Source organism: Leptonotus elevatus, chromosome 6 (genome assembly GCF_054856555.1).
Source record: "Leptonotus elevatus isolate MCC_2025b chromosome 6, RoL_Lele_1.0, whole genome shotgun sequence".
Lineage (NCBI taxonomy): Eukaryota > Metazoa > Chordata > Actinopteri > Syngnathiformes > Syngnathidae > Leptonotus > Leptonotus elevatus.
Genome location: NC_141244.1, coordinates 9,014,864 through 9,040,794, shown reverse-complemented (window position 1 = coordinate 9,040,794; position 25,931 = coordinate 9,014,864). Strand labels below are relative to the sequence as shown.

At 39.6% G+C, this 25,931-nt stretch overlaps 2 protein-coding genes across 2 annotated transcripts; one reads left to right on the top strand and one right to left on the bottom strand.

The window, feature by feature from the left end:
- Positions 1–821: 821 nt before the first annotated feature.
- Positions 822–19,310, bottom strand: LOC147171948 (sperm-associated antigen 1-like). The gene is made up of 18 exons (XM_086078791.1): positions 19,025–19,310; positions 18,447–18,606; positions 18,249–18,371; positions 18,117–18,172; positions 17,486–17,589; positions 17,289–17,394; positions 17,073–17,203; positions 15,728–15,834; positions 13,830–13,962; positions 12,460–12,918; positions 8,202–8,301; positions 7,651–7,803; positions 7,384–7,541; positions 6,516–6,657; positions 5,322–5,448; positions 4,970–5,128; positions 3,600–3,920; positions 822–1,688 (listed from the first exon to the last, which is right to left on the bottom strand). The coding sequence occupies exons 1-18, from the start codon at positions 19,165–19,167 to the stop codon at positions 1,560–1,562; spliced, it is 2,811 nt and encodes a 936-aa protein (XP_085934917.1). The 5' UTR covers positions 19,168–19,310; the 3' UTR covers positions 822–1,559.
- A 422-nt stretch (positions 19,311–19,732) lies between these two features.
- fbxo43 (F-box protein 43) lies at positions 19,733–25,597 on the top strand. Its single transcript, XM_086078812.1, has 6 exons — positions 19,733–19,894; positions 21,551–22,325; positions 22,435–23,178; positions 23,291–23,393; positions 24,698–24,886; positions 25,049–25,597. Exons 2-6 carry the CDS (start codon positions 21,613–21,615, stop codon positions 25,295–25,297), a joined length of 1,998 nt encoding a protein of 665 aa, XP_085934938.1. The 5' UTR covers positions 19,733–19,894; positions 21,551–21,612; the 3' UTR covers positions 25,298–25,597.
- The last annotated feature ends 334 nt before the right edge of the window (positions 25,598–25,931 follow it).

Here is a 25,931-nt window from a genome sequence, read left to right as displayed (position 1 = left end):
ACTTGGATGATGGCGCTACTACTAGCGTAGGTACGTCAGTTACTTACGTCAGTTCCTGCCAGTTTATGAGACATTTTCCTTTATCCTTCAAAATAAAAGGATCGACTTTATTATTTAAATAGAATAAAACAAAGCAAATCTGCAATACCAAAAATGGAATGATCATTTACACTACCTACTTTCTGATGGTTTTCCAAATAGATCCCAAATTTCCAGATTATAAAGCACACGTCAAGGGGAATATTCTCAATTCACGTACACACTTAACTGCTGGTTTATAGCTAGTGGAGCCTTTCCAAAGCTACAATATTTATTTTATTTTATTTTTAGCTTCCCTGTATCATTTCAAATCATGAATCATCTTGATTTAGTCAATTTGAACATTTAACACTTTGTTGAAATTAAGTCACAAACATTTATGCTAGATTATTTCAATGACTGGTCTGAATCAGCTTTTATTTTTGTTTAAATAATTCAATGTCTAATTATCTACATTTGAATAAATTTCCACAGCACTTCAGCTCATAATTTTCTAACAATATTAAAATTTTTAATCAATCATTTTTAATCATGCCTCATGTTGATTGTCCATAATTCTAAACCAAATAAAAAAATGGAGTGCTGGGAAGTTACATTTGCTTTTTTTAATGTGGAAAAACTGGCATTCTATCCCATACCATTGTGACCACGTCTAAGTATCATTGAGCAAGATACTGAACTTGTAAGGTGGAAAAATGCTATATAAATGAAGTACCATTTACCATAAAAAAAAAAAGTGTCTTCAATCATATTTAGTAACGACACAAATGACATGACGATGCTTAACCCGCCAATGATAAGTACACCTTTATTGCGAAAACATTTTTTTCATTCAGTGTCAAGACTTCCACTTTTCTATCGCACCAACATGAACTACACAGGAGACTAAAAGTTGAACTAGTTGCTAGTCCAACACAGACTGAAGTGTGGAATGAGTGTTAGCCACGATGACGCCTTCATGGGCTACTAAAAAAAAAAAAGACCACCAATAAACTGATTTGAAGTTTCAAGTTGTATTTTCACCAGTTCAACAAGTACTGTTGCCGTTAGTGACTAAACAGTTGTATCATACCATCCTATATCTTCCATAATAATACAGTATATACACTTCTAGAACTTTTGAGATCTTCCCAAAGGCAAGGAAGGAAAGTCTTAAATACGTAGCATAATACGTACAATTCCCTGAAATGAAAGTCATCATGCAGTGAATATCAGCAGCTTAGACAGCAGCTGATTCATCAACATTGTGATATGCAAGGACTGCAACTGAGAACATCTCGGACCTCATTTGCTAGTACACTCGAGGTCCATCATACTGTGCCCTTTGTACAGAATTGGTTAGAGTGGTAAAAAAAACAACAACGAAATTCTCCTTAGCAAAATTGTCTACAAAGAAAATATATATTCCTTTTACAGTCTGGGACACATTGTGCAGCAGCCCACATCTTTTGGGGAGTTTTGCATAGATCCAAGATTGATGATGATGCAGCAGCAGCTCATGCAGGGAGGATGCAGACGGCTCAGATGTATTTGTTGGCCAAGTTCTGAACGTCATGCTTGGTGAACTCTGTGCTCTCAGCAGATGACAGGTGCTCAAACAATTGGCTCACGTGGCGCCGCTCGTCCTTCTCCAGCAGCATCAGTACCACCTGAGGAAACACACACACACACACACACACACATGTGCGTTAATTACGTCAGTAGAATCAAAACATTAAGTGCCAAGCACCAGTGTTTTTGTTTGAAACATTTTTTTTTCTCCATTGGGCGAGGTTGATTAGGGTACTGATAACAGTAGTCTCGAGTAGTCACCACTCACCAATGGCAATACCGAGCTCCGATACCAAGATTTGTTTTGATACATAACATTTCCCAAAAAAACAATGAGAAATATTTTTAAATAAAGACTTGCAGTTTATATCCCAATATAATTTTTTTCCCTTAAAATTAATGGTTATTTTCTGTTATCTTTTTCTATAGGTACAGAAATGACATCTATCAGACATTTATGCTTTTAGTTCCCATCCCGATCATAAAACAGCCAAAAGAGGGCGGGTGATACGTAGCGAGTACCGCTACGCTGATCTTCTTGCTAGCTGCCGCTACAACATAATGTGAATTACAATTTTTTAATCTTTTTTTTTTTTTAAAGCAAAGATTATTAAAAATTTGGGGCGTCAGTGGAGTACTATTTTTATTCCTAATTAATCGCATTACTTCACTAGTTAACTCACAAATTGTAATATCTGTTCTAATACAATATAAAAGAAACACTAGGTTTTCATACTCTTGTGAACAAAAGTGGGAAAAAATGTTAAACTAACAGAAATAGTTCAAATGAATTTTTGACGTCTATAGCCGTCAATGGCAGTGAATGAGTTAATGACCTCTACTTTACTGAAATTCACCTAGAGCAGGTGGGCGTGGACTGTATCACCCGCAAAAAGTGGGGTAACACGGTACCTGGTATCATTACTCGCCTATCCCTAGCTAGCACCACGATTAAGCCATTTGTGTCACACACTAGTAGCCTCTTGGACTCTACTAATAGCACCGAAATGCTCAGTAGTAGCTAGTGTCATAGTTCTACTAGTGTGTAAAAATGTTCTACATTAGTGGTAGGAAGTAGCGGAAAACATGTTTCTGTTTTTAAGATAGTTCTACTGGTGTGCTCTTGTCATTTCACGAATATGCTGAATTGTAGACTCACTACAACTTTAGCATGTTACTATTCTGGGGCAAAAACGTGCACGTGCAAGAGGCAAGTTGGGACTTGCATGCTAAATGGGACCTCGTGACCCACATTGATAACAACAAATTTAACACACCTGCTCCCCATTCACACCTGAGACCTTGTACAAAGTAACACTAATGAGTCACATGACAGCAGGGAGGAAAAACGTTTCATTAGGACCAATTTGGACATTTTCACAAAGGGGTGTACTCACCTTTGTTGAGTTATTTTTAATCTTAGGCCCCGTCTAGACGGAAGCAAAGTCGGCTTCGTTCGTCAAACAAATCTCGTACACACAGAAGCATTTCAAGACTTGCGCGTGTCCAAAAGAAGACGCTGAGGACGTTTCACGGCTGTAATGTATATGCCAAGTCTGGAGTGGCGCTGTAGCGCAGCCACAGGGAGTTAACGGAAAGCGTAGAAGAAGAATCAGCGAAGAAGACGGACACTTTCTTTTACTTTGCAATCTACAGATCAAAACAACATGAAAAAGATGAACAAATCAAGGGAATAAAGAAGCAAAATATTTTGCTGCAAAAGCATGAGCAAGCTAAGGCGGCTTCGCAAAACGACTACGACACGGCTATCCCGCCATTGTTGTTGACGGACTGACGGTTCGCGCGCAGTCACGCGAGAATTGGAGCCGGGGCGCGTTTCAAAAGTGATCGGTTTCAAGCTCCGAAACTGCGCCGTCGTGTGGACGAACGGCTTAAACGGTAAAAAACTTGAAAAAGCGTCTATTTGTGCCCAATTTGGACATTTTCACAGAGTGGCCTACTCACTTTTGTTGCGTATTCAGTTTATTGACACGAATGTCGTCACTCACCGAGAACCTGTCAGCAGTGTGAAGATGACTGAGGTGCTTGTAAACGAGGTTGGGGTCCTTCTCCAGGAGGTGCGAGTCCAGCACTTTGAAGATGAAGCTGATGGTCTGCCCGTTGAGCTGAGTGCTGACAAAATGCGGCAGCAGCTCCGGAGCCGTCGAAGCCAACATGTCGGCGCACGCCGCCATGTTGCCGCTGCTGCAGGCGTTGTTTAAAGCTTGGCCAAACTCGTACGCGTTGCTCGCTTGGAATTTGCTGCACAATTCTTCTCCGAAACAGCTGTCTGAGTTCGCCACTGCTGACGTTTCCTGATCACCGTCCACCTGTGGACCAGAAGCAAGCATAGACATACATTTGGTGTTGAGAATGTGTTGAATAACTGTTTAGAAGTTAAGAATGTTGGATTTAGATGACTGATTGATGATGAAATCAAATGAACCGGCTTGCTCGATGTAATAACCGAACCAGTCCTGTTGGCAAAAGTTTATAATGACACCATTTATCATTTTAAGTGAACAACAAAAAATTATATCAATGTTCCTTATTTTCACACCATTTTTGATCGTCTGCTGCCATTTTGAATATTTTGACATTTCAATGCAATGAATAGCACTGCTACTATTTTCACATTTGATGTTTTTAGGTATTTCGTTGGACCAAAGGGATGTTTAGTGGCTGTTATTCAAATTAAAAATGGTCATTGAATTTTCCTACAAATATGAACTGAAATGGTGAAAATGGTGGCATTTCGACGGCACTGCATAAAGTAATATTTGTTGTTGTATCTTTAAAACATGTTTACATTTACCGGCAATTTTTCTTGTGAGCCGCCGTTCACTCGTCATATTCATCATTATTAGTAGTAAACCTTGTATGGCTCAAAAGTCGGATAACGTCTCTTTATCAACATCTCGCAGATAAATATTCTACTGAGCCAAAGTTCCTTTGGTGAATGTGTAGAATATTATGTACTTTTCATAGAAATTTCACAATTTTTGAACATTTCAAAATGGCGGCACACAAGTCAAAGTTGGCGTGAAAATGCTTACAATTGATTTTTGTTTTTTCACCCCCATCTATTCAATTACAATAAATGGATTCATTTGAAATCGGGGGCGGCATGGATCAGTGGTAGAGTGGTGGTCTCTCAAACCAGAGGTTGTGGGTTTGATCCCCTGCCTTTGTGTTCATGTTGAAGTGTCCTCCTCATGCTGCGCCATCAGTGATGTCAGTGTGAAGACATTTGAGGGCCTTAACAGATGGAAAAGTGCTATACAAGTAAAAGACTATTTACCCAATTTCCAAACTTTTGCCAAAACGGGAGGTGCTATGACGACAACAACGCGTGTATGTCTTGCCCAAGTGTGTTTACCTCTGCGATGGGGATGACCCTCCTGGATTTAGCTGGCGATTCCGTGGCGAGACTTTGCTGGAGTAGAATTGTGACCTCCTCCAGCTCCTTCTCCGCCTCCTGCACATTGGGATCCTGTTGCAGCACCTCCTGGAGGTCCGTGCTGCATGCCAGGTAGTCCTGGCGCAAGGAACAACAAAGCGTATGGATGGTCAAAAAAGATAGAAAGAAAAGCAAATATTGGCCAATTCTATATTAATATGTGAAATTCTAATGCTGCAAATGATTTACAAAAGTGAACGATGACTTGAAGCAAATTCAGAGCGACACGTCTATTGGATGAACGCAACCTTAACCTGCATGACTTCCTCACCTTAAGCCCTTTATTGGCCAAAGCTCGTCTGTAAAAAGCCTTCTTATTGCTTGGCTCCACTTTGAGTGCCGCGTCACAGTCTTGCTTGGCCTCACCAAATCTCTCAAGCTTCAAGTAGCACAGGGCTCTGACAGCACAAAAACACACACACGCACACACTTGGACTTTCATCGGCTACTCATTTGATTATGACTCATTCTGAGAAAACCTTCAACACAAAATGGGAGGGGCCACAATTCATTTCGGTGACATTTTATGTCTTCACATAAACACGTCTTAGATGTGGCTTCAAAGTCGAGCCACGAAGCACAACAAACACAAACACAAAAGGAAGTTATTGGTGTCAGCAGCGTCAAAGTTTCCTTCCACCATCACAAAACCAACAATATACGAATACAAAATACTGGTGGCCAGTGGGGTGCCTGGTGGGCCTGCCGTGCCCCGTTCTGCTGTGTTGGGCTGGGGGCGCGGGCCATGTTGGGGCCGGGGGCGCTCCGGCCTCCTGGGTTTGCTCTCTGGCCGGTGGGCCCCGCGGGGCCCGGGGGCGGTGCCCTGCCGCTGCCGAGGCCTGGGGGGTTGTGCTTGCCTTGTCCTGGCCGGGGTCGACGGCTCCTCTCTTTGGTGGAGGTTTTTCATGCTTGCCAGATCCACCACACCAGCATCTATCGAAATTCACACACAATCTGCTTCTTCCTCTGGTCGCTGAATCGGTGGAGGCTGACGTCTGTGGATCTTATTCTGCTTCATCTATCCTTCCTTCCTTTCTTTAGTCTTTCCTTTGGTCTCTTGTGGTCTCCCTAATTTGTGGAATTGAGATGTTTCTGGGGTTGGTGAAAGATTCTGGTAGGTGGTGTCTAGTCAGCGCTGGATTTCACTTTTCTCTCTTTTCTTTGATCACTCTTCGGGTCTCCTGACAACTTCACGACTATCGGGGTTCTGAAGTATTCGGTTTAGGTGAAGGGCATGGCATTTTTTAATAGGTTTCAGGTGAATCAATGAGCACAAACTCACACGCAAGCACACACATACTCATGCACAAAATGATGATTGATGACATGTTGAATCGGTAAGTTTACAGAATGAACAATATGGAGCTCTCTCAAAAACAAAAACATAAAAGAAAAAATATCTAATGCTTGGTTTAATTACTTGTACATTAAAAGGAAAATAAATAAATAAATAACTTTTTCTAACCTGTTGGTGTAAATAGCACATTCCTCTGGCTTTATTTTAAGGCATTCCGAATATTTTGCCACGGCATCTTGGTATTGGCCCTTTTTCACAAACTCGTTCCCATCTTGCTTCAAATCTGTAAAACGAATTTCTGTTCTCCTTTCTAGATGACAGGGGGGGGGGGGGGGGGGGGGGGGAACATGGTCAGCAAATAAGAAATTCACTCCAATTTTAAAAAGAGAAAACTGTGACAACTTTTTTTTTTAAACTGAAACTGCAGCAGCTCATTTGCATGAAATAGAACCGCCCCCACCCACAAACCATGTGAGTTCAACAGTGGTGTAAAAGGATTAGTGTGTTATAATTCTTCATCTTTGGGCCATTTCACATTCACACACATTCTATTTAGAAACAGTGACTGTTGGATCATTGGTTGAAATCTAACATCTATCAAGTGCATACATTTGTTTTTGAATGCCGTTTGAATACAAATGTTTTGGCTGAATTACATCTTGTGGAAGCGGACGAAAGTGACACGTTTTTTTTTGTTTATAATTAACTGCCTAGTTTATTTGATAATGTGTAACTTAAATATGACATTTTCACTTGCCCAACACTATTGTTTACAGAAATACAGCTCTGTCAATGATGTGAAGCAAAACTGCGTTAAAGCTCATTCAGGCAGTGAGCAGTCAGTGCATGAATGAGTCAATCCCAGCTCAGGGTTGTTCCTTTCACATTGTGGCCACGTAATAGCAGAGAGGACATTAATAGCCTCCTTTCACACTTAAGAGCGTAATCCCCCAGTGTGTCTGTGGATAGGCTAAAAACAGCAAGACTACTGATAAATCACTTTTTTTCCTTCTTTTTTTTTTTTTTAATGACAAACCTGCATCTTTGGCCGCCTTCTCAGCCCGAGCCTGGAGGACTTCAGCGCTGGGCGGCTCCTCTCTGCGGTGCCGCTGGGCCTCAAGAGGAACCGCAGGAATATCGGGGAGTTTCTCTCGCCAGTCCGCACCGTCCTGCCCGATCAGCATGCGGGTGATCCTGAACGCAGTAATTGACGGGACACGCGGGCAACAAATGTAAACATCCCTCAAACACGGACGGGTCAAACACGAAATCCAGTCAGGGAAGCGGAAGCAAAGGCTAATACCTGTTGACGCTGTCATGTGCTGCCTGCACGCTGACGTCGATCTGCAGAACAGTCTTGTAATCCACGTAGGCCTTGCGGTAGCGCTCCAGAGTCTCGTAAGCCATGGCCCGGCGCAGGAGGGGCTTGAGGGAGAACGGCTGCAGCTCCAGGGCACTGATGAGTATAAATAGATGTGAGGAGAGTGGAGCAAAGGATCAAGAATGGCACCCGATGCCTCTGTCAGAAACACGTCCACCTATTGGCCGGTTTTCACCAATACTGTATTAAGAATATTCATTGGCTCGAGGTATTGACCCAACAATAATTAGATCATATTCCACCCCACTTATGTAGGTGTAGGGTAACCAAAACAGAAACACTTCTCAGTACAACTGCTTGCGATCATAAATCTGCTATAGAGATTAATTATTATATTAATGAGGCCAATTATGACATTGTACTATTAATCATTTCTGGAAGTTATGGATTTGTCACACTAAATCAATAACATTCCTTCTCACTTAATGTCCACACACACGCAAAGCATTACAAGGTCAAAGTATATAACTGACCCTGTGCAGTCCAGTATGCAGTCTTGACTGTTGCCATCTTTCAGGTAACACGCTGCTCTGTTAGAGTACAGAATACACAGATCATCTGGACTGTCAATACCTGCAAGAAAAAAACAAAAGCAAAAAACTATAAATGTAGTTTGTTTAACATAGAATGTACATTTTCAGTATTTTTCTTGTTTTATTTTCATCTGAGTACCACCTTTAATAAATGGCCTATTTAAAATCATTTTCCATATATAAGGCGCACCGCATTATAAGGCGCATAGAATAAAAGCTACCGTAGTGGCTGGGGTTGCGTTAAGCAGCCACTAGATGGAGCTTACTTAACCAATATTGATCCACATACAAGGCGCATCGGCTTATAAGGGGCACTGTCAGTTTTTGAGAAAATTAAAGGCTTTTAGGTGCGCCTTATGGTGCGGAAAATACAGTACGTCTTTAGAGTATGACTTGTGGTGCACTATTTGTTAGGGATAGATTGATTATCAGGGATAGATTAACTATCGTGCCGATATTTGACATTTTGATGAACGAAAAATCTGAGAGCTGATAAGAGATCAATTTAAAACTATGTCAACTTCAGGCAACTACTTATTAATTTTGTTTTTAAACTTTTTAAGAGATTATGCTGACCAGCGCACACACTGAACTGTTTGGCAGCCAATCACAGGGCAAAACTATTCACGCACAATTTTTAGAATGTTCAAATCAACCTAACTAGCATGCCGGCTTCACACAAGAGGACTTCAAAACCCAAACCTCAAAATTGTGAGGCAAACTTTATAACTACTATTTCACTGTTATACATTTTTTGTTTTTAATATCAATATAATTATAAATCAACTTGTTACTTAAAAGTAAAAGTTGAGATGCTAACATTCACAGTACCACAAAGTACTATAAACTTAGAGGCTAAAACAGGTTTGACCTATGTGTATTCATTTCATGATAACATCTGTTGAATGAGAAAATAATTTACAAAACATAGTTTTATAATTATTTTATATATATATATATATATATATATATATATATATATATATATATAATTAAAACAATACAAATTAACTGAGAAGCAACTGTAACACTGTGACCCTCTCATATAACAAAAGTAAGGTAAAGTAATTAAAAAATAATAATACAGTATTGTGTACACCATATAAACACTGGATAGATGGACCGAGAGTTAGACATCCATTTATATTATACATTATAAATATATATTGAGAAAATGAACACCCCCCTGTTCAAATGGCAGTTTTTTTGTCATGAAAAATGACACCAAGATTAATCTATTTTAAAACTTTTTCCACCATTAGTGATCTCAAACCTGTTAAATGCAAATGAAAAACAACTGAACTCATTAAAGAGAGGGTTGGTTAAAAATAAACATTGGCAATAATGTGGCTTCGTTCGCAAGCGTGCATACGGGTTTATAACTTGGAATATGGCGGTCTTCAGAGTCAGTGGTCAGCAGTCAGCACACATTTACCAGCACCCAAAGCGCCTCTTACAGCACAAGTTACGGTCCGCAGAGAGCTTCCACAGCATGAGGGATCGCATTGACTATGTTTATATGCAGTCAATATTTGGGTTGAGGTCAGAATTCCGGTTTGTGAAACAATCGAGGTAACACGTTTACATACATGGCGGACAGAGTGACTCCCGTTTACATGGTCATTTGTGCTCGATTGGAATATCGCTCAAATGTACCAGTGAGGAGGAGGGTTAAAAATATATATATATTTTAAGGCATTATATTATATTCCATGGAACACAGTGAAGAATAAGACAAGTACTGGCTGTTTAGTACATTGCATTGACAACAACCTCTCATCTTATTTACATATCTGGGCTATAAGCTGGTGGCAAGATGGAAGCCTCATTTTACACACACACAAAAAAAACAACCTTAACATCTCCCTAAGTCATGTTGCCGCAAACCAGCAAATGAATGACTATTTTTTTTATAAGTAGCTCATGCTGATTATTTGATATGACGTCATTGATATTTTTTCAGTTGTCAACTTGTAAACACAAAATCACTCTTGCACTTGCTTTCGCCATCATCATTCATCAGACACTTGCTCATCAGACAGATTCACGGCCTCGCGGACTGTCCCAACTTGTAGAAGCCCACAGAACTGAACTCATTCACTGCCATTGACGGCTATAAACGTCAAAAATTCATTTGAACTATTTCTATTAGTTTACATTTTTTTTCCACTTTTGTTAACAAGAGTATGAAAACCTAGATTTTTTTAATTGTACATTTAGAACAAATATGAAATTTATGATTAATCGCAAGTTAACTAGTGAAGTCATGCAATTAATTACAATTAAACATTTTAACTCACCCCTTGCCCCTAATTTGTAATAATCTTTTTTTAAATGAATTTATGGCAGTAAATGAGTTAATGACCTATTTAATAAATTTAAAAAATCACAGCCAGTGGAAGTACATTTGAAATAATGTACTGCAGCAACCATGAAGTTGTAGATTGTTGTTTGAGTTTTATAAGCTCCAACTGTCTGTGAGCGCATGAAGGTGCCTGAATGTGATTTGAGATTGGATGAGTAGTAGGTGGAAGAGGAGCATGTGTCTGGAAGCTAAGGTTAATGGTTCAGCAAAACATTAGTTGGATGTTTGGCATTGACATGAACTGTTTCTTTTCACAATTAAGAACACCAAAACTGAAACAGGTGGCAGCAGAATGCTTTGGGTTTGTTTTGCTTCTCCATGTTGACCATGGAGAGACTTTTGAACAGTTTCAAATACCAGTCAGTGTTAGACAAAACCTCCAAGTTTCTGTTTGGACGCCAAAAAAAAAAAAAAAAAAAAAGGAGTCAGGAAAAGCCTTTTAGAAAACCTGAACTTTAAATGGAGTTCTTCAGACGCACTTTCAGTTTCTAAAGCTGGCAGGTGTGTGCTGACTCCCACATGACTTTGAATGCTGACAACAAAGCCACATTGGAGGAAGATGTGCACACTTTTGCAACCACTTGTTTGTTTTTTAGTTCCAGTATTTGTTTTAGGCAGTCTCATTTTATCAATACCACAAAAAACATGACATCTAAGCAGAGATACATTTAGTTTTTATGCCCATACTACTGATATGATACAGTTCTTGGACCACACATTCCTTCATCGAAAAGGAAATTTGTTCCGAGTTTGAAAACAAGCGTGTCAAGGCTGGTCAAACCACTCCTCCAACCTGTTTTCAAGTTCCTGTAATTGCTTACACAAAAAACATAGCCAATTTCTGCGTCCGAGTAAGTTCTAAGGAACAAGCCAACTGTGTGATTATGTACATTCAATGGTAAACAACATTAAGTACTTTATCAATATATATCAAGAGCTGTATAAAAGATGTATGCTTCACAAAGATAGTAATGCTGTTTGATTGATCAATATACTGAGATGAGTTTATGACTATTTTGTTCCCTTATTAACCACATGAGAAAGTCAAAACAATAGACAACAATAAATTCTAATTATTCAGTAGTTTTCTGGCAGATCATCAATCCATTATTTGTTATTATTATTATTTTTGTATTATTTATCCTCAGTGGGGGTTGGGTGTGCTGTAATCCAGCTGACTTTGGGCATGCCAAAACAGAGCATTATTGTATTATTATTCATGTTGTGTCCAGCGAGCGCATTTACTTTACACTACATTCATACTAAACTCTTAAGCGTATCTAATCTTGAATGAAATTAGATCACGGGTGATGACGAGGCAGGTGACAGTCACGTACAGAATGTTGCGGGGCCATGAGTGGAACAAACATGACTTCAAGCTGAGTCAGTCGCACGTTTATCATATGGAAACAGTCACAACCAGCACTGCAGTGGTATCGACAACATACATTACGGCAGTCCAGCGCAAAGGAGTGAAACATTGAGGAAGCCTCACTTTCCCTTCATTCGTCTATCATTCTTCCTCTTGCCTCCCCTGTGAGATTTATAGCAGCAGTCCCATCCAATTTCACGGTCATGTGACCTGGACAGACCTGAGCGAAGAGGCTTAGTGACAGGCTAAGGCTAAAACAGAAACGCCGTCCATTTAGAGCAACCCCAAGTATTGAAACCGCATTTGTTCAGATGTGGGCACAGGTGGAAGAAGGTGAGGGGACGCGTACCAGCTTCTTCTCACATGATAACAAGCTAATCAGTCTAGTCGCTACTTGAATGTCATTGTGACATAACAATATGTGAGTGTACATACTTAAGTAATAAAATGCTCAGCCTTACCTGCATCACTATAGCCTTGAATGGCTTGGGAGTATTTTTCCAGTGCATCTCCAAACTGTCCGTTTTTAAACAGCAGGTTTCCTTCATTCTTTAAGCGGGACAGAGATAATGGCAGGGCTCCACACAGTGCATCGAGATTGACAGCTTGTCCAACATTAGTCGCCGGTGGACTTTCCTTGCTGCTGCTGCTGCCGGCCTGATCAGCCTGAGGTAAGACTGTTGAGCCCCTCTTGACTGTTCCATTAGCTGCCTTTTCCTTGCTTTCTTGTGGGACTTTGTACTTGTCCGAGTTGCCACCTTTGCTTTTCCAGTGTCCGTGATGGGAGTGAGAGGACTCGTGCGGGGCCCCGTCCCCTTTGCCATGGGGCCTCTTTTGCGCGTTACCCATGTCTCCCCTCTCTGCAGGAGCAGCTGAGCACCCGTCCCCTCCCACAGTCTGGCTGGGTTCAACCGGACAATCTAGACGGGAGAAAGAGAGAGAGAGAGAGAGAAGGATGAAACACACCCACAGGAAGTAGTCAGTGGTTACATCACAGTTGGGGGAGGGTTGGCATTCACATGACACAAAGCCACATAAGAAGAGTTTCAGGAAGCGGCGGAGGAATTACAAGAGCACTGGTTAGGTTGGGGGTAGGGCGAAAAACACATGCGTGTGTACAGTAGTAGTGTCACGTGGCCCTGCGGGAGGAGATTTGTGGTCAATGGCCTCTCTAGCAGGAAGAAGGGTACTAGCTAACGGCAGATATCCACAATCTATATATAGCTAACAACTATACTGTACTGTAGGCGACACGTAAATCCAATACAGAAGCTGGATGGAAAAAAAAAATACCCCTAGAAATTAGAATATTGTAATTGTCAATTAAAAGCTGCATAGCATTTCAGCATAACATACAAAATATTTAAGGTACAATAAACTATATACACCACAAAAAAAAAAGCAACGTGTAGTCTAACAAAGTGCAGTGTCAATTGTAATTGCGGGATTTCTATTGAACATTTTTCAAGTAATGATAACGTAAACACTGCAGTAGTGTAATATGCTATAAAAGTATTGAAGTACAGTATCAAGTGATATTAGCTATGTAGCTATGGGTATATTAAACCATTAGTTAAAAAATAAGTGCAATGATGTAAATAAGGCTGTAAATACCTCGTTAAATGATCCGCAGAGACGTTTGTAAATCTGGATGGTGAATGTGTTCTACATAAATGCATCCGTTCGGGATCTTCTGATTTACCACTTTTTCAGATTGCAAAATAAAGGATAAATACGATAGTAATTACGTGCTCTCGGACTCTTCTGGGATATGGAATAGATGGTAAAATTCGATTACTTCTGTTTGTTTTGAATATTTAACAAATCTCACCACCAGTCTGCTCCAATTTTGTCTCTTCGAAATCCTCCTCCTCTTCCACCTCTTGGATGATGATTTTTCGGCCTTTTCTCGCTTTTCCCTGTCGCACATCTGTCACCTTCTTTGTAGTTTCAGACAGAAGTTCCTACATCACAAATAATTTCACACATCAGAATTTGTGATGACATATGAAGACAGGCTATTACGTCAGCAAAGGTGACCACAATTTCTGACCACAATGTGGGTCGTTAACCGTTTTCTCTTGTTTATTTCGTGTTTAGATTCGACGTCACACAAAACGCAGCGACACCTGGGGGGATAATAGTGTAACTGCAATTAATACCTCCATGCAGTGGTCCTCGTATTACGACGTTATCGCGCTCCTACGCAGATAATGTAACAACGAATTTGTGTCTAAATTGGAACTCTGTCTGTAGTCTAACACTAACGCATTAATTACGGATAGACAGATTATCGGCCGTGCCGATTATTATTATTAATGGACCTGAAAAAATATCTATCAGTCTATCACTACAATAAATATTACAACATAACACACAACACAATAAACTTAAAAGCAATTGAAAAACAGCAACTCTGGCGGTCTTCCACCAATGCATCACATCCACTAAGTGATACAAGTGTTATGTAAGACTTTTGTGGGTCCACTAATCGGGCCCCAAGCTGTCACTTGGGAGCCTGATTTATGCAACACATTTTTCCAACTGTGTGGGGATATTGTTATGGTCCAATGAAAACCATGCAGAGCTGAACGTGACACGAACGCACCACTGCTCATTAGCTAACACCATAATTGATGTACTGTGAAGCATGGTGTTGCAGCGTCATGTTTTATAGTTGTCTCCACCTGAACTGGGGCCATGCACAAGGCAAAAGGAATGATCAACAATTCAAAATAGAAGTGTTGTTATTCAGGGTTGATCAGAAACAGTTTAAATGGTGGCCAGAATGTGCTGACTTCCAGATTGTGAATTTAAATGTGATTGGTATTCTGATCCAGTCATAAGAATGTGTGCATAGTAAGTTGTGCAACATTATTTCAGTTGTTTATTTTTACTTACCCTCTCAATAATTTTTTTCAGTTGAATTGTACAGGTTAAAGATCAATGTAATAGTGGAAACGGTTTTCAAATAAACAAGGGTGTGTAGACTTTTAATACCCACCGTTTATGCCCTTCCATCATATGGCAGAAGGTACAATAAAACTTTGTACACTAGTTGCCTTTCATGCAGCTGCATAAGTCATGCATGTCTTCCTGCGACTAAATCATACTTGTCTCAATTAAACAAGCCCAGATTTCACAGTAAGTACATTGATCATCTTCATATCAGTACAGTAGACCCACACACATTAGTGGTTCAGCACTTGCAAATTCACTGATTCGCCACTTTGTAACATCGTAAAAAAAAAAATAATAATAATTATTCTTGCATTTTTCTTGGCAAAATAATGTCTACAATATTTACTATACTCGTGTACTGTTTCTGCAATTGAGACAACGAACAGTTACTTTTGCATAACCATGGGCCATAGCAAAATAGCTGCTCGACCAAGCTTTTGCTCAACCACACTTTTTGTTCATGTAGGTGAAAAATGTGCCTACACATTCGGTCTTCCGATCACAAACCTAAAAGCTGGATAAAATACACTGATTGTTTTTTAAGGGTAGAGCAATGTTTCAAGATGTTTAAAATGTTATTAAAAATGCAATTGAAGTATTTGGAATCATAACTGGTGTTTTAGTTTTGTTTGAAGCTATTTATTAAATAAAACAACTTGGAAAAAAACCAAAACATTCCAATAAACCCAATTTGTCTACTTGTGCTGCATGCCGAGTATTTTTACACCACTGCGCAAACTAGTTACTGTAATTGGTGGCGTAACTTACAATGGCTGGAACATTCTGTGGCTCTTCACTCAGCACCACGGTCAGGTCTTCAACTGCCATTTGGAAGTTCCCCAATTCATTGTGCACAGCGGCACGACGTAGCAAAGCTGGAGAGGAGATATTGTGAAAAACCTAAATCTATTGTACAATTCAAAAAGTGAAACCTAACACATTGGGAAATATTGTAATGATTATGGCTTACAGCTAATAAAATCCCTAATAATGACGATGATAATAGCAGCTAATAATGATTTGATTGTGTTGGGAAGTTGAAAGCCCATGAAAGATAGTCTTACTCTCTTCATGAGAATAAGGTTAAGAAAGCGTTAGCCAATCTTATATGAGTGAAAGATGAAAGATCTGAGAACAAATTTTAAGAAATATACTTACGTCCTGTCATGTGAGGGAGACACACAAATGAGCAATCTTAATTCTTTAATAGCCACACTGTTCTTAGTAAAAATTAGACAACTGTGGAGTCTTACAAACTTATCACTTGCTGAGTTCACCCAGATCATGATTATTTTATTTTAAGGTAACTATGATTTCAATTTTTTAAACCAAATATTCCACCCCAGGAACTTTTGAGTTGACGTTTCACTTTGAATTGTAACATCTTATTTTGAGAGAGCAATTCAACCAAAATGTACTTTTGGGATGCTGTCCTAATTTCTCTTTATTATTTTATCTCCATTACATCTGTAATCTTTGCTCTGTGGCTTTTTAAACAATTTTCTTTATTATAAATGATGTTTCTTTTAGTTGTAATATATTTTAGAAGTCCTACTTACGTTTTTCTTTTGACTCAGTAATTTTTATCAGTTTAGTTTTTGTAAAGTGACTTTGAGTCTTTTGAAAAGCGCTATACAAATCAAATTCATTATTATTATTATTATTATTATTATTTCTCATTCCTATCTAGTCTCCCATTCAGACTAGTCAGCAAATGAGAAGCTAGATCAGTCATAAAAATGAGCCCATAGTGTATTTAGGCTCACTAGCAATTGTCAACTAGCCTGAGCTATTTTAGCAAAGATAGCTCAAGTTATCTAGGTCAATAACAAAAGCCCAAATCTTTTAGTGAGAGGTTTACTGTAAAAATATTGCGATAATTCTGGTACCTTATCACTGCTATGTCACTCAATAAGGGAACTGTCCAATGTACTGGAATGAAGTAAGAACTTGCTGGCAATAAATAAGGTGGTAGTAATCAACCTAGGCGAATCTCTCACGACATCATAAGACCACGTTACGGTGGATGAGGGAAATGAGAATCCATAACCTTTTAAACGGAGCGCCGGCTCAGGTAAGCGGATCTAACACCCCGTATATGAGAATGAAGTACCTTTCACGTTGCAGGGTTCAACTTCCAATACACTGTTGCAGTCATTCATGGCCCTTTGCCATTGTTTGAGCTTGATCCCTGCTTGGGCCCTGTTATTGTATGCAGCCAGCGTGGGCATCATGTCTATGCTCCTGTGATTAGATGATACAATGACATTGCAGTATGAAAAGCCAAGCAAGGCTCAGATATAGAGAAGGAACGTTGTTCAAGTCTGACCTGGAGTAGTAAGCGACTGCCTCCTCATAATCATTTGCTCTGAAAGCTTCATTTCCTTTGTCTTTTTCCCGCTCTGCCAGAAGATGTCTCACCTCTGCTGTCAGCGCTGCATGTGTTGGTGAGGTACAATTTTGATGTTAAGAGTTGCAAAGCTCACTGCATTTGGCGCTGTGCAAATACAATTTGAATTGATTTACATGAAGAATCCACTTTGGTCGTGGGATGTGCATTTGGAATGGGAGGCTGGTCATTCGGAATAACATCCCCATCAATTTTCTGACATTCTTTCTCCACGTCAAACCTAGAGGAAGATGTTTAACTCATTCACTGCCATTGACGGCTATTGACGGCAAAAATTCATTTGAACTATTTCTATTAGTTTAAATTGTTTTCCACTTTTGTTAACAAGAGTATGAAAACCTATATATTTTTTTAAATTGTACGTTTAGAACAGATATCAAATTTATGATTAATCGTGAGTTAACTATTGAAGTCATGCGATTAATTACAATTAAAAATTATGAGCGTCGGGTGATTAAAATCGTAATTAATTGCATGACTTTACAAGTTAACTCGCGATTAATCCAACATTTGGTATATCTGTTCTAAATGTACAATAAAAAATCTAGGTTTTCATACTCTTGTTAACAAAAGTGGAAAAAAATGTTAAACTAATAGAAATAGTTCATATTAATTTTTGACGTCTATAACCGTCAATGGCAGTGAATGAGTTAAGTTAAGGTAAAGTACACAAATACATGGACAGATGTTCTACCTTGTTCTTATTCCATCCTAAGTATTTTTTAAATTTTAAGACAAAACACTCACTTGTCCCATTCTCGATAATCTCGTGGCGTGATACACTTTTGTTTTCGAGCTGACTTCTGTGCGGGAAAACCAATGTTATTCAGTCAAATACGTTATTTTAGTGATTCTGTAGAAAGAAGGAGGCATAATTACTTCGCTGAGTGGAACAAAGCAATTGGACCCTCTTATAGGCGGCATGTTTGGATTCACAACATCTTCAAACATTAACTGCTTTTTAAGGGAAGTCTCTGTCGCTTTGCTTTCATCTTGCCATATCTGCAGAATCAAACTTTTTCAGTCAACTTTTCATGATATATCCACATCAGTAAGGAAAAAAGGGAAATAGCGCACCCTCAAATCATCCACAATTTTGCTCCACTCATCGGCTGGAAGGTTGGAGGATGTCGCCACAGGATTTTTCTTCCTCAGAGCTCGACTGCGAGGGTTCAGCTTCTCCAGTCGACTCGCACAGAACTCAATCAGATGAGGATAAATGCCCTCCTTGCCAGACCTGGATGCAAGAACACTTGTTCATTAGAGCCAATGACCACATGTATTCCGTAATTGTATGGTCTCTTTAAGATTGCATAACATAAATCTGCGTTCAGATTAACAACATTAGCTACATTTAATAATGATATATAGTGATGCACACAGCTGGCGTAGTTAGTATATGATCCAGGCTCCAGCTCACCCGGAACCCCAATGAAGACAAGCGGCATAGAAAATGGATAGACGAATATATCTTTGGAATATTTTGGTTACCATATAGCCTACAGCAAAAAATAGCACACTATAAACTAAAATGACAGAAATTGCTAAATGAATACCTTCCTGATAGTTTAACGAAAGCTGACAATTATCTTTTTTTTTTGTACAGCACAATTTAGATTCAAATAATTGCTTTGATCATTCATTTTAACAATGACCTGAGTAAAAGAAGGATTCTCTCCAGGTATTTGGCATCCTTGCATTTGTCAATGTAATCATAGTCCAGGTGCTCCACTGGGATCTTCTGGGACCTGCAGTCAGAAGAACTGAAATGGTTTTGAAGAAAGGAAGCTGAACTCATGGCAATAAACCACTTTACTTTGTTCAACTTAGATTTGAAATAAAATAAAAATAAACAAACAAATAAAAAAAACTTTTAGGAGCCAAACTCACGTTTCTCTGAGTAAACACAAAGACACAACTCTATGTACTTGTTGTTAAACCCTTATCCCCGAAATGGCGTTATAAAGTATAGTGTTTGAAGCGTTGCCCGTGGAGACGGGACAACGGTGCACACGTCATCAGATTGCGTCAACGTGTGATTGATCAAAGCCTGCATCAATATTTTCTCACATTTTTTATTTACGATGCAAAATTTGTCAAACTTGATCACATCTCATTCATTTGTATTATTTATCAATAAAGACATTTAAAAAAATATGCTACAAGTAAAAAAAAAAGAAAGAGTATTAGATTAAAAAATAAAATACAGATTCCAAAATCCTATAAAACTGGCTGTATTCAGGAAAGATAATTATAAGCGAAAAATGGATGTGATCAATAATATAAGACTCATCACAAGTTGACTAAAGACCGTTTCCATGGTAACAGCAGGCGGCAGACCAGCTGACCGGGAGGCGGAAACACGTGACACGTACGAGCCACAGTGGGCTCCAAGTTTGAAAACGTGGCAAGCTTCAACTTGGGTTGGGATGTTTGACAAAATGCACTAGACTGGAACAAGGGCACACGGTGTCAGCTGAGGTCCGAAGTAGCCCGGCCCCGCGGTACCTCTATGGAATTTTAGGGTAAGTGTCTTTTTTTTTGGGGGGGGGGGGGGGGGGGTCAGAAAACCCCATCCAGGTAATATTTTGACTCCTAGTGTGTGTTTGGCCTGACTTAAATCTCTACTCTAATGATCCCGAGTACTAGTAGTAAGTTAACCATCATAAGCGGTATAGAAAATGGACGGAAACCGAAAGGAACAGACTGAAATCTCAAGTGGCAATGCATGTTCATTACGACATCTATTGCATCTGCTGCAACTGATTGACGCCAATGAAGCACGTGTGAGTTTAGCGTTTAATCAGCTCAGTTCCACGTCCACTTGCCTACTGCCAGAAAGTTTGGGGTTTTCGGGTGAAATTGTAGGATGAATCTAAAATGCGCCATGACCTTTTACAAGACAACTTAATTTGTTATTCTCCATGCCATCGCTCAATAAAACCTCACTCCAGTCCTTTTCATCCAACTACAGGTGGTCCACACAAAATGGCGCAAACCACATTCACAGGGACATGCTAATAGTTTCGTCAGTCAAACAAATAGAAACGTACACGCACACAATCGTAGCATCACCAACTTGCTAATTGCATTCCAATCCAAACTGGGTTGTTGAAAGTCACTGTGCAGGAAAACTGCAACTGAACTCTGAAAAGTTGATTGCCCCAGTTTTATTGAGATGAGAAATTTTCATGTCACACATGATGGACTGAAGTAAAATTCCAAATGTAAACAATTTACCTGTATTTCAGACATCACAAGTTATAACCTGTTGTGCATGTATGCTGGAGTTAAGATTGGTGTGAAGTTATGTAAACGAGAGTGAGGCTACCTCATAGAAAAGAAAAAGAAGTTGGCGCATAATCTTGTTTCATCCATCCATAGTGTACCCTAAATCCTCTTTCTTCCGCTTTCTCCTCTTTCATCTATTACCGCACAAAACATCAAAGAGCATGTAGGAATGGAAACAAGATATTTTCATTAATTGGTGCTGTTAAAGCGTTAACTCATTGATTAATCACAAAAAATTATCACATTAATCATGTATTAACACAGATGAATCATACTTTTAATTTTGACCACAAAATATCCTTTAGTTTGATGCTTATGCCTATTCTTTTTTTATTTTATTTTATTTTTTAAAATTAAGAAATTAGGTAGAATTTTTAAGAAACTTTATATACAGTATAATACTTTAAATAGTCTTTGACTTGCTTAGTTTTTAATTTAAGGAGCTCCCTGCAATATATATATATATATATATATTTTTTTTAAACAAAGCTGTCAATTTTTAAAAATATATATATTTACATTTAAAAGAATAACCTTCAACGTGTTGAAGAAATGAAAATTTGTTTTAACGAACATTCTTAATGGTATTTCAACAAAGTTCTTTTGACACATTTTGACATGAATATTTTCTCTTTTGTTGCAGATGAATATCGGCTTGAAATATCAGTTATCGGCCTCCTTGACTACTAATAATCTGTATCGCTATCGGCCCTGAAATAACATATGGGTCTATCACTACATAACGTTCCCATACTTTTTTTATTTTTATTTTTATTTTATTTATAATTTTGAATTTGAGCCTAACATTTCTCTTGACAATCAAGTTACAGTGGCAAGTGTATGTCTGACATGTCTTGGAGTTGTTTGAATTTCCATTTTGTCATCCGCAGGCCTCCGTGAGAGCGCCACTGCTTGGGCAAGCAGGAGATTTAAAAAGAACACCAAAAAAAACATGCACTGCACTCCTGAGTCCAGCGTCCACCATGACAGCTGCAAAGGCCAACAGTGTAGTGAGTGTTTTGACAGTGGCTACTCGGGTTTATACAACAGTCCACGGACCATCAGTAGATTGGACTCCTGCAGATCTTTGGCTTCAGCGGACCTCAGTGACACGCCCAAAGGGAATCTCAGACTTGCTGTCACCTCTGAGGAAAGTAGTAGTATCAGTTCTTTGCACAAAGACACCAGAGGGATTCAGCGATCCTCCACTCTGAGCTGGTGTGAAACTCCCAAAGTATGCAAAAAATACGTCTCGCATCGACTTGGTGTGTGCAACGCTACTAAAGATGTCAAAAGTAACAACGCAACGTCGCCATGTACCGGCGAGATGGAGTCACCATTTGACTCTTTTGACACCGCGCCACAGGATTTGACTTTCAGCACTTTAAAATCCAAGCAGGATTTCCCGTTATGTGGTGGGAAACGTCGCCTGCTCTTCTCTCAGGTAAGGACGTCCACTCTTGAGGATGGTACCCTGGGCTTGGGTGACGGCAACAATTCGGACAGACGTATTTCACTCTTGGATGATTTCAGTCAGCACTTTGGTGCCTCTGATCAACTTAACGTAGAAGCACCATGCTTAAGCTCGTCCAAAGAAAACTCTCCATCCCCAGTCCGCAATGTCTTGTGCACGCCGTCGTCCACATATACACCTAAATCTATCAGGTATGTCTTCTCTTTTATCTCCTCATTATCGGCATTTCAATTGTCAGCCATATTTTTTTGTTTACGTCTCAATGCAGTCATTTGAGAGCATGTCTGAACCTTGCTGCAGGTTTCCGTGCGAGGACAGCGGCTTCAGCTCCCTGGACAAATCCCAAGAATCTTCTGTCGACCACGATGGCTCCTTCCAAGAGTTGCTGCTATCCTCCTCCAAAGGAAACTCCGAAACCGCCAATCTGTCGGATACAAAGCGGCGTTCCCGTTTACAACGGCAGCACAGACTTTCCACTCTCAAGGAAGGTGGCTCGTTGTCTGATGAAGACCCGTCGGATAGAAAGCATCAACATTTGCAGGGCCACAGCAGGACGTGTACAGATAATGAGGTTTTTGTCAGGGAAACCCCTCGCAGCGTTTCATCTCTGATATGCACCAACACAACCCCTGACGTGCTGGCATTGAGCAAACAAGGTTATACAACTCCTCTAAGTGAAAGCGCAGCCAAGCGTGCCGGCGTCACACCTTCTAGCAGCACATCTGTCAATTCCGCTGCAACCCCCTTCAAGACGAGCACATCCAACCTCTCGTTGACGCCCGCTTTACAGCTGATACACACGTTGTGTCGGCAGAGGGCCCAGATGTTTGCTGGCCAAAGTCCAAGTCTAAAAGAGGAGCTGAGGGCCACCGCGGCTCTTGTTGACACGCCCGTCATGTTCAGGACAACGATGCCGTTGGCGGGGCTGATTGGCCGCAAGATGGGCCTGGTGAAGGTGGACATTTTAACGGAGCTGAGGAAGAGGAACCTCAGGCACATCCTGGCTCTCATATTCAGCCACCTGTCTGCCGAGTGCGTCCACAGGTCAGAACTTTATGTTCATAGATTTATGAATCCTGGGGGTCTTTTTGTAACTGCTGCAATTGACTTTTACATTGTATTGTATTATTTTGTACTTGTTTTTTTTGTATTACAGGTGTGGTCAGGTGTGCAAGGACTGGAATGAAATGATCCAGCAGGACAAACAAACTCGCTTGAAGAGGGAAATTTACACCAGGGAAATGGAAGCTGCTCTGGAGGTAGAGGAACAGTAAAAGCAATATGGATTACTTCCACCAAGAATGGTTTGTTAGTGCAAATGGTATAACAGTATGTAGCGCTTTTCCACCTTACGAGGCCCTCAAAGGGCTTTTACATTTTGACTACTCATTCAACTGCTGATGATACAGCATCAAGAGCAACTGGGGGTTCAGTATCTTCTTCAAAGATACTTTGACATAGTCACAACGGACATGCTAACCCCATTATTTAGCAGTTTCACAAAATTAAAACTAGAAAGACTGATACGTTTTTTTCCATGGCTGATACCGATTATTAGTAGTCAAGGAGGCCAAAAACCGATAATTGGAGTCGATATTTACTGTCGCTTAAAAGGGAAAAATTTGGCATCAAACTCCAATATTTAATCTTGTTGAAATTGTCTTTAAGCATATATTTATTAAATGAACAACTTATCAGATTTGCGAAGTGTTTATTTATTTATTTTTAATCGATATCTTTTTTTTGTACAGGGCACCTGCCCCCTTTAGTCCCTCCCACAGGTGGTGAGCCCATGGGAAGGGCCTTTTCGGGATGTGCCCGGCAAGTTTTAAAAAATTTCTGAATGTGTGAAATGTTAAATTTGTACTTCAAACGGGGTCAGCAGATTTCCTTCTAAAGTTAACTGAAAATGTAAAATACCTGAATTTTTTTTTTTAAGTTGATCTATTATCAGCTGTCAGAGTTAACACAACAAAAGCCAGTGCCGATATTTGTCAAAATGCTAAATATCAGTCTGCCCCTAATTAAAACTTTTTTCTTTTTTTTTTAAGTTGATAGGTGAAGCAAGAACAGAGGAAAAGGAACAGTTACTTGCTTTATGGTGTCAAATTTCTGTTGCCCTTGTGCTGAGTTCCATTCTAATCAACTATTTATATTAAAATGAGAGCCTCAGCACAAGAGTTAAAAAATATTGTAGCAGTCTCATGGCAATATTTTCTCTTTAAAAGGGATACTTCACTCATTTAGCAGTAAGAAGATATTTTGTAAAAAAATAATTTGATAACTGTTATTTTTCATGTACAATTAATACCTTTAAAAACACATTTTGCTTCTTGCTGTCGACTGAAGATAACATAACGTGTTCAGGTTGTGACCAATCATGGCTCATTTTGCTAACATCAAAAGAGCCGTGATTGGTTGTTACCTGAGCTCTGACCACCAGCGATGTCATTTTCCGTAATTGTACATGAAAAATAATAAAGTTATAAAATATGCATTATTTTTTTTTGCTGAAAATGGCTAAATGAGTCAAGTATCTCTTTAAACTTTTGCTCACTTTCAGCTTGGCGGCACTGCTCATGTTGCTGATGCCGAGACGAGATGGGCTCTGCTTACAAGGTCACCCCTCAAAACTGTACAGGCCCAGTCAAGAACCCCCAGTTACGGCACCCCACAGTCTGGGACCCGCACTTTAACCCCTTTACAAATTGGCACTTTGCGCAGCAGTGGCAAACGGGACAAGTTCATAGAGGTATGTTTTTATTTAATTTTTTATTTCCTTTGGCTTTTGTGTGTTTTTTCTGTGTATATTTTTGAAAATAAATAAATAAAAATCGTATGCCTGCCAGTGCAAAGTAAAATTATTCACACATACGAACAATGTTGATTATAAATGACGACCTATGCTTTTCAGGTTGCCAAGACCCTCTTCAACGACGAATGCCTCCGACAGTGCCCTCGTTGTCAGCACCCTGCAAAGTGTCAAGTTGTGAAAGGAGAGGGTGTTTGCACCAGAGCTGATTGTGCCTTCCAGTTTTGCACAGCATGTTTGTGTGCTTTCCATGGCTCCAAAGAATGCGGCAGTCAGTCTGTAGGCCGTCGCAAGAAAGACTCATTACTTCCCGGAAGTGCCCAGAGCAAGCGAAACGTTAGGAGACTATGACGTGACAATGCAATTAAATGTCTACCTCGCTGCTGTTCTTAGGTTATTTTATAAATGTATTTTTTGTCACTGATAGCGAAGAGTAGAATAGATTAAACGATGTCCTATATTGATAGGAGTATGTGAGCAACTTTTGTACTAATCACTGTCTTGTGCGTTTGTTCCGTTATATTTTTTTCTAGCAAATTTGGTGTTTTTAAGCGGTATCTGCAAGTCTTAAATCTTACATCTGTGGTTGATGTACTTTTTCATATATATATATATATATATTGGTGAAGTATGCTTTGAGACTTCATTGTTTTTTGCAGCGCATTTTAAATAAAGTGCATTTGTTTAAAAAAACCAAAACGTCTTTATAAAATGTGCCACATCCGTTGGTGGAAATATATGTAAACGTTTGGTGACATCTAGTGGACATACCGCCAAAGTGATCCCCCTCCCCTAGTTTATATCCCAAACTCAAACTACCTCCGAATACTGTGCTTTTGGGGAGGGGGCTCAATTCACAAGCACATAAGAGTCAAAATTCCTGCCACAATATGTTGGATAGTTTCTGATCTCTCTAAAGAGAGCGAGGTCTTCCATTAAACGTTTATCACCAAGCACCCCCACCTATTGTGAAAGTGAGTCCACT

Coding starts and splice junctions, on each gene's coding strand:
- LOC147171948 (XM_086078791.1), bottom strand. CDS start 19,167: ATGAGTTCAGCTTCCTTTCTTCAAAACCATTTCAGTTCTTCTGACTGC. Junction 5,129..5,321: donor TGGCCAATAAAGGGCTTAAG/GTGAGGAAGTCA, acceptor TCCTTGCGCCAG/GACTACCTGGCATGCAGCAC. Junction 3,921..4,969: donor GGGTCATCCCCATCGCAGAG/GTAAACACACTT, acceptor TCTGGTCCACAG/GTGGACGGTGATCAGGAAAC.
- fbxo43 (XM_086078812.1), top strand. CDS start 21,613: ATGCACTGCACTCCTGAGTCCAGCGTCCACCATGACAGCTGCAAAGGC. Junction 23,179..23,290: donor TCTGCCGAGTGCGTCCACAG/GTCAGAACTTTA, acceptor TTTGTATTACAG/GTGTGGTCAGGTGTGCAAGG. Junction 24,887..25,048: donor AACGGGACAAGTTCATAGAG/GTATGTTTTTAT, acceptor TATGCTTTTCAG/GTTGCCAAGACCCTCTTCAA.